This window comes from Acanthisitta chloris, unplaced genomic scaffold, assembly GCF_000695815.1.
Source record: "Acanthisitta chloris isolate BGI_N310 unplaced genomic scaffold, ASM69581v1 scaffold19002, whole genome shotgun sequence".
NCBI classification, from domain to species: Eukaryota; Metazoa; Chordata; class Aves; order Passeriformes; family Acanthisittidae; genus Acanthisitta; species Acanthisitta chloris.
In genome coordinates, this window is record NW_008660323.1 from 1 (window position 1) to 9189 (window position 9189).

The 9189-nt window shown below is 43.4% G+C and overlaps 1 protein-coding gene across 1 annotated transcript in view; it reads left to right on the forward strand.

Moving 5' to 3' along the window:
• Positions 1-810: 810 nt before the first annotated feature.
• Positions 811-9189, forward strand: part of SLC5A7 (solute carrier family 5 (sodium/choline cotransporter), member 7) — a gene marked incomplete at its 5' end in the record, with an annotated part of 14035 nt that continues 5656 nt past the window's right edge. The window contains 2 exons of the mRNA XM_009069782.1: positions 811-966; positions 5881-6029. Coding sequence (XP_009068030.1) covers positions 811-966; positions 5881-6029 — 305 coding nt within the window. The remainder of the gene's footprint in view (positions 967-5880; positions 6030-9189) is intronic.

The following is a 9189-nucleotide window of genomic DNA, read 5'->3' on the forward strand; positions in this document are numbered from 1 at the left end:
TTGATTCTATGATTCTATGATACACAGGTTTCCATACAAGAATTCTTGCAGCTTTCCTGAGATATGACCTTTATTTTCTGAAGCCAGAAAGGATTTGAGGAGGGAAGGCATTTGCACATTTACGTACATATCCAGCCCATATACCAGCCAGGCAGAGCAGAATTATGACACAACAAAATACCTGAACATACATAACTGAAATAGGTGTATGACAAATATTCAGGGAACATGACACCTGCAGAGCCCAGAAGACCTCAGACCTCCCCTGCAGGGGTAGTAAAGTTGTTTTAAGCAGACCTAATAAATCTGAATTGTCCTGAAGGAATCAGATATGCTGTGTGTGTACTAAACCACGTGTAAACTCATATTTCTGATCCAGGAATCTCAGACAGCTTTATTTTTAGAGTAGGACTATGTGAAAATTCGTGCTGGATTCTGCTCTAAGAATCAACAGGATTAGGTAGAAAAGCCATTCCCTTAGGCTGATCCAAAATTAGACAAAACTCTGACAGCATCCATAATGGCAGATTACATAAACTGAACCATGCAAGATAAGAAAAAAGTTATTTTCTATTATGAGAATATAGATATTAATGGGGCATGTGTTTAAGTAACTCTGTAGACAGATGTAAGGGAAGACTTCCTAGAGGATATTTGAACTGTACATTTTACTTTAAAAAAGGAAACATAAAACAAGACTAACTGTACTGCTGATATTTTTATACCCTTAACTGACAATGAATGTTTTATCCCTTAATGGCAATGCATTTCTAAACTGCAGCTGCTGTCTTGTGCTGCTTTTCTTTGCAGGTGGCCTTTTTTTTGCAAAACCAATGCGATCCAGAGGTTATGTGACAATGCTAGACCCTTTTCAGCAGCTTTATGGAAAAAGGATGGGAGGACTACTGTTTATTCCAGCTTTAATGGGAGAAATGTTTTGGGCTGCTGCCATCTTCTCTGCCTTAGGTAAGGAATAAGCACTATAAATATTAATTTATCACAGGTAGAAAGGATTAAGAATATCGGAAATGCATTAAAATTCTGTTCGCTGTTCAAGCCAAATGATTCAGGGTGTGACAGTTCTAAGACCCATGCTAACTAGTAATTAAATCCGGTAATGGTACCCCATTAATTACTTTGATAATGGAAAGACATGCAAGGCATCTATTCATTTTCATGTACCTTTAAGTTGTCCCTCTACATAAGCATGAGAAGATTTGGCAACACATTAACTGTGAGGGTGGCACGAGTTATTGCAAGTGCCCCTTTTGTGTCCAGTCTGACCCAGCTTCTTTTACACCCCTGGGATCACAGAAGCCTTAATGATATCAAACATCATTGCCAATGCATCAAAAAAAAATAATACTTTGCCGGGGAAGGTGGTGGATTCACCATCCCTGGAGGTTTTCAAGCTGAGACTGGATGTGGCACTTAGTGCTATGGTCTGGTAACCACGGTAGGGTTGGACTTGATGATTTTTGAGGTCTCTTCCAACCTGGTTGATTCTATGATTCTATGATAGAGAAGATCTACATATGCAGAGCTTTCCGTAGCTCAAGTAACAGAAGTAAACCAGATGCTGAACAAATTGAACAAATTGAAGAATTCTTCAACTCTAAATGGCTTTCATCTTGACAAAGTGAAGAAAATACTTAGGACTCAAGAAAGGATTCAGAGAATTAATGAAACTATGACTCAATAGAAAATCACCCAACTACTCATCCAGTCTTGAGAAAAAAAATCAGCTTCCAGGGTTTTTAATTATACTTCAGACCTGAATTTAGCAATCCTTCCAAGAACTGAGAAAGCCCTTGACTTGAAGCACCAGTAATTGACTTTTACCAGCTAATCATACTAATAATGCACATGCATGTGGTAATGCTTTCTAGCACAAGCTATTTTAAACAGAAAATAAACTTTGAAGGTACTCTCCAACTGTGCAATGATGAACTGCAAAGCAATGGGGAGCTTGTTTACCACATTTTCATCACAAAACCCTTAAATGACTTAGAAGAAACTACATGCTGAGGTGATAGGAGTCAAATAACTTGAAGAACACTCTGAGTGTTTGGAATATACTTTCTTTTTGATTGGGGATAAGCCATTCTGTTCTATTTCGATGCAAAGGGTGTGAATACCTTTCTAGATTTATATTGTCAATGATTCTAAAGGTCATTGAAGATTTTGATTTTAACTGTTCTGTGAAGAATCTATTTACATTATATCACCTGATTTGCACACCTATCCTCACTGATGAATGCTTAATCCCAGTATTCTTCACTACTTGATCTTCCTCATGACTCCTTGCTTGACAGGGCTGTTGAGCACAAGCACAGGCCTTAGCAGCTTGTGAAAGAGGTCTGAGCTTGTAATCTTTAAGCACATGAACTCTGAAGGCTCACTGTACAGCAAAAAACCACACCTGTCAGCTCCCAGAAGACCTTCTATATCACACATCATGTTATCTTCTACGGCCAGAAAGTTTTCCATCTATGTGCTCTGGAATATCCACCAACAAAACATACAAGGACTAAAAGTTGTTGCAAGATGTTTCAATTAAATCATCCTAATTAAAAGGAGAGGATTTGTTTAAACATGGTTTTAAAACATTGCAATCACTTGAAATAGCTAATACATCTAAGGGAAATGTATAACCATCCTGCTAACTGCTGGAAGGGCAGTGCAGGAGGACACATGCTGTACAGGAGAGCTGTTGATTGCACTGGAAACAGCTTCCTGATACAAATGAGCAGGGAGCTGATAGGGCTGTCCTTACCAGCTCATCCAGCTGATAACATCTGTTGAACCTGTTACTTACAAACAAGGAAGAACTGCTTAGGGATGTGAAGGTTAGAGGCAGAGCTGACTGCAAGATTCATGTGATGGGGAGGAACAAGGCAAAAATCGGGACTGCAGCAGTGGATGTCAGGAGTGTACAGCTTGGTCTCTCCAGGGTTCTGCTTGGAGGAATCCCAGGGGAGGCAGTTCTGGAGAGAAGCATAGACCAGAAGAGCTGGTTGGCATTTAGGGATAATCTCCTCCAAGCTCAAGAATAGTCTATCCTGACAAATGGCAAAACGTGGAATGTTGTCGAATAAGATGGAGGACCTGGTGGCAAAAGATGTGGAAAAGCCTGAGGTACTTAGTGCCTTCTCAGCACAATTCTTCATTGGCAGGACCAGCCTTCAGTAATCCCAGGACCCTGAGAAGCTTAGGGAAGTCCAGTACAAGGAAGGCTTGCTGGAGGAGGATAGAGTTAGAAATCACTGAAATATACTGGGCAGTCACAGTTTCATGGGACTTCATGAGATGCATCCCACAAGTGCTGTGGGGAGCTGGCTGATAACATTGCAAGAACACTCTCAGTGTTCTCTGAAGACTGTGGTGGTCAGGGATGTCCCCAAAGAAAGCAAACATCACTGCCAGCTTCCAGAAGGCCAAGAAACAGAATACCAAGAACTAAAGCCTGATCAACCTCACCTCAGTCCCTGAGAAGATGATGGAGCAAATACTCCTGGAAACTATTTCAAACAAATGAAGGTCAATTGGATTGAGAGAAGTCAGCATGGATTTATGGGAAGGAAATAATTCCTGACCAACCTGACATCTTCCATGATGAGCTCACTGGCTTGGTACACAAAGGGAGAGCAGGGCATGTTATGGATATCAAAAAGGGCTTTTTATACCATCTCCTGTAACATCCTTATGACAAACAGGTGAAGTACAGACTAGATAAGTAGACAGTGAGGAGAATAGAGTATCATCTGAACTTGTGAGCTCAGAGAGGGCTGTGATCATCATGCTGGCCTCCACTGGGTGGCCAGTCACCAGTTGTCCATCCCAGAGATCAATACTGAGTTCTGTACTGTGCAGTGTTTTAATTAATGACCTTGCTGATGGGACCAAGTGCACCTTCAGCTAGTTTGCAGAACAAAAGATTTGTGAGAACTTGCTGGTAGACCAGATGGTTGTAATGCCTATCAGAAGGACCTCAAGAAGCTGAAGAACTGGACCCACAGGAACTGTGTGAAGTACAACAAAAAGAAATGTTAAGTCCTGCACGTGGGGAAGTACAACCAGATGTCCCAGTGCAGGTTGGGGCTGCTCAGCTGGAAAGGTTTGCAGAGAAGGACCTGGGAATTTTAGAAGGCAGTGCAGTTGAGCATTATCCAGCAGTGTGCAGTTGTGTCAAAGAAAGACAGTGGCACCCTGGACTGCATTAGAAGGACAACTGCCAGCAGGTTGAGGGAGAGGATTCTACCCCTCTACTCAGCACCAGTGACACATATTAGGACTCCTGGACCAGTGCTCCCTAATACAAGAGGCATGGGCATACTGGAGAGACTCCACTGAAGAGCAACAGATTATTAAGGAACTGGGGTATTTGGTGTACAGGGAGAGGCTGGGAAGGTGGGACTGTTCAGCCTGTAGAAGACAAGGCTCAGGGGCAACTCATACATCTCCTTAAAAACCTGATTTGGCAGTGTGGGGAGTGGAATAAGGAAGATGAATGCAGGTTCATATCTGTGTTGTCCAGTGATAGGACAGAAGGAAATAGTCATAAACAGAACTACAGGACATTCCATTTAAACTTAGGAATTTTTTTTAATGGCATGAGAGGTCCAACACTGTCACAGATTGCACAGAGAAGCTCTGGATTCTCCAGCCTAGTGGGTAACGAAGACCCACCTGAATATGTTTCTGTGCAACTTGCTCCAGCTGACACTGCTTGACTGTGGTCTGGGAAGAGACAATCTCTAGAGGTGTTGTTCATTGTCAGCAACTCTTTGATTCTATGGGTTGTTTTATGGAAACTGACTGATCAGCTCAACATTGTAATCTGTTTTCTACAAATGAAATCTGCCTGATGATGCTGGAAAAGTTCTTGGTTTCTGGGCCAAGAGTGTAGGCTGGACTCTGCAGTTTGCAAAAAACCCACCTTTGTCTCACATAAACAATTCAAGGGCACTCTAGAAGTGTCAATGGACAATTGTCCCTGTAGCTGATGCCTTCTCTACCATTTCTTCCTTGGTCAAAAGGAACTGGCTCACAGCATAAGTGAGATGCAGCAGACAGTCCCAAGGCAAGCCTTAACTGCAATGGTACACTTGCTCCCATGTGGCTACAACCAGGGAAGCTTCAGCTGTCTGTGCATAGCTCCTTTTCCCCAGGCAGAACAAGAGAGTGTAGTCCTTACAGAGCATGAGCAATGTAAGGAAAGGCTGTTGGGACCATTTCATCCACCATTTCCTAAGAACCTGTGAAATGACAGGTGCTAAACTTAGACCAACAGGAGCCTCCCTTTTCCCATTTCCTTCAGAGGTGCAGAAGAGGTGTGCACAATATAGAGGGGGTATGAAGTCACTTGGTCTGTTCAGCCTGGAGAAGATGAGAGTGAGGACAGACCTCATTGCTGGATACAACTTCCTCAGGGAATGCAGTGCAGGGACAGCACTGACCTCTTCTCTCTGGCAACCAGGGACAGGACCCAGGGAATGGGCTGAAGTTGTGTCAGGGGAGGGTTAGGCTGGAGATTAGCAAATGGTTCTTCCTCCAGAGGTGTTTGGGGACTGAATGAGTTCCCCAGGGAAACTGTCACAGCATCAACCCCAACAGAGCTCCAGATGCACTTGGGCAATATTCTCAGGCACATGGTGTGGTTCGTGGGGATGACCTGTGCTGGGCCAGGAGTTGGACTAGATGATCCTCAAGGGTCCCTTCCAGCTCTGGTTATTCTGTGATTCTCTAATTTTGTGAGTATATTAGCACTGTTACTAATTGTCAGACCAGCACCTATAAATGCAACATAACAGAGGTGGAGCTTCTCATCAGACATACCGTGACACACATTAACACACCGTGCTTTGGTTTCCCCCTTAGGTGCGACTATAAGTGTGATCATTGACGTTAATGTCAATATTTCAGTCATTATTTCTGCCCTGATTGCAATTTTGTACACGCTCGTGGGTGGGGTTTATTCTGTGGCCTACACCGATGTAGTTCAGCTCTTCTGCATCTTCCTGGGACTGGTAAGTTTGGCTTTTCTTCCCTTTCTTTGTTGAGGATTTTGCCCTGAGCACTAAGATGATTGCTGAGGCTTCTTGCCCAGCTTTGATTTTGGAACTATGTCTTCACCGAAGGGGTGAAGAAGCATTATCTCTACTCACAGAGCACTGACTTTAAAAGAGTCTTCATTTGCATCAACGTACATCCTGTGCCTTGAAAACAATGCTGTCCAAGAGGTCTGATTCTCTGGCTTTTTTCCAGCCAGTCTAATAGTGCAGACACTCTTGCAGTTTTTATATCTAACTCAAAATAGGACTGGAACTGACTCCTTTCCTGTCTGTCCATAGGACTGTGGTACAGGCACTGGAAGGAGGCATCAGATGTAGGCACAGTTGATGAAGAAGTCCAGAAGTTCTGGCATTGGACTTGCAAAGCCAGTACTTCCCTGCTTCTCTTTTCTGTAGTTGTCACCTATTCCCACAGCTTAGTTAACCTCCTGGTAGCTTAATTAACTTTCTTGGTTTTTCCCTCATTTCCTTCCCTCATTCCTGGAGATCATAATGTAAGAAGTCTCACTAAATGTCTCACTTGTTTTAATGTGGTAAAATGAAAATCCCCTCATCAGCTATCAATGATATGCTGGTGAGCAGCCTTTTATTTACTGCTGGTCTTTAAGCCCCATATTGAAAAACATCTATGTAACAGGACCCAGACCACAAGGATGCAATCAAAGAAGCTTCTGTCTTTGCCAGTGGCAGACATAGATGGTCACAAATGTGCAGAGAGCTGAGACAGACAAAAATAAATGGGGCAGCTTGAGGTGAAGGAATCAAATGTCCTCTTGGGGACCTGGTGTTCTTTCTCTGCTTTCACCAGAGCTCTTGTGCAGCTCTAGGGAAATTGCTTCAACCAGTGCTCAAACAGGTGATCACTAACTAGCTCTGTGTGTGTCCTCACTCTGTGGCACCTTACTGTGAGGACTAGGACCTTATTTGTAGAAATGTTAAGCATTCCCTGTTGGAACTGACTTAATGGAAATGGTGCTAAATAACCTGGAGAAGCAAATCCAAGTTCCAGCTGGCCACCTCAAATAAGAAGTTATTCCAGATCTTCTTCTCTCCTATCTTTGCTCTTCATCCTTACAGTGGGGAAAATACTGCCTCCTTCCCTAACATGAGTGTTGATATTTGTGAAACATTCAGTTTCTACAGATGGTTTGAATGACAGAAATTCCCCAAATTTTAAATAAATCACAATCCAGAAATGCCTTTCCAGTGAGATCAACTCCTGAACTGCTAAAGACCCTGGTCCTGTGGGAATAACAACATTAAAATCAGCATGAACCTGATGGGAAGGGGAAAGCAAATGAAGGTTGGATAGCAGACTTCTAAGTGGTTGGATATGTAGCTTTATAGCGTTCTTTTACTTCAGGTTGGGCTCTTTATGTAATTTCCCATTTGAAATAAACAGCAGCAATGTCATGTAGAACCCATATTCATAAACTCAAGAATGTCATCAGTGAACCTGGAAGACTCAGTATCTAAATGGTCATGCTCTAGATGAGGTAATTTTACATGAGATGGGACACTTTCACAGTAGATGGCACAGGCATAGCTATCCCAGCCTCTGCTCCAGGCTCTGGGGCACTTTTTATTCCCATTGGCACAGAGCTTTACTGCACATTCCTCTAATGTCTTTCTCTCCTGATCCTTACCCAAGAGGAAGTGCTTGTTGTAATCACTTCTCTTTCATACCCTGACTCCTAATTTCAGCCACAGCTCCTTCCTTCAGCATCCATAACCTCTACCCCAGCCCATCCACATACATCCTTGGTTTTCTCTTTGCAATCTCATGTAGTGTCTCCTTCCCTCCTCACTCTCCTCTATCAACATGTGCAATTCTCATCTCTTTGTCTTGTCTGGTGAGACTTTCCCTGATCCTGCACTGTATCCCCTCTATTTACTGCCTGTTCATCTCATCTCTGTTACTAATTCCCCATTCTAAACTCTGTATTTTCCCAGATAATTCCCAGGAACTGTTCAGGGCTGTCATTTTTGACAGGTAAATGAGTCTAAATGTATGAGTGCAAAACAGGACATGTCAGTAAACTCCAGGGCCATAGAAAGTGTTTGATTTACTAATGTAAAGATAGTCCTTCAGACCATGAAGAGCTAGGTTACTGTCAGGAACTGGAATGGTTCACAAAAGCTCATCATGCAATATTGTACTTATTAAGACCTATTTAGGCCTGGAAAACCTGTGGGATGAGGAAGGGCTGAGGGAGTTGGGTTTGTTTAGCCTGGAGAAGAGGCTCAGGGGTGACCTCGTGGCTCTCTGCAACTCCCTGCCAGGGCTGGAGAGAGGTGGGGGATGTGTGTCCTGCCATGGCTGCAGGGAGAGGACTAGAGGGAATGGCCTTGAGCTGAGCCAGGGCAGAGTCAGATTGGATGTGAGGAGAAATGTTTTCCCTGTGAGGGTGTTGAGGCACTGGGATCTTGCCCAGGGAGGGGGTGGAGTCACCATCCCTGGAGGTGTTGAAGAGGCATCTGGATCTGGCACTGGAGGATCTGGTTTAGGGTTTAGGGGTTCCAGCAGTGACAGGTTAATGGTTGGTCTCCTCCAGCCTTGATGGTTCTGAGTCTATGAACATGAAACATGATCAGTTGGATTGTGGCAACCTGTGTGGTATTAGATATCACTGGATTCTTAAGGATGTTGTGCTTGTGATGGTCTTGGCCATGTAGCACAAAGCCTGGTTTTCATCTCAGTAGGAGCTGCTGAGTTTCTCCTCCATAGGAAGTTAGTGAGTTATACCATTGCAAAATGAGTTGGCAAGTATATGCACAAAAAGTCAGTTGGAAAGGGAAATGAACCTTCTGGCTCAAACTGTCCCTTGAAAGGCTTTTATGGCCTAGATAAAAAACCAGAGACACTGAAAATGGCCAAGAGATCCCAAGAAAACACCCTCAAGGCAGAAAAGTGCTGTCACACTGGGCTAATGGGGGTTCTGGTGGAAGAGTGAGGGGGTTGCAGCAAGCAAACCCCCCTCTTGTCATGATACAGTTTTGTATTGAGTTAAACCAAATGTCTAAGCCTTCAGGTGTGATGTCTCATGCCTGTACACAGGCAAATTATGCTATTACATGCAAATTTATATGTAAATATTTCACTCCTGTGTGGTCC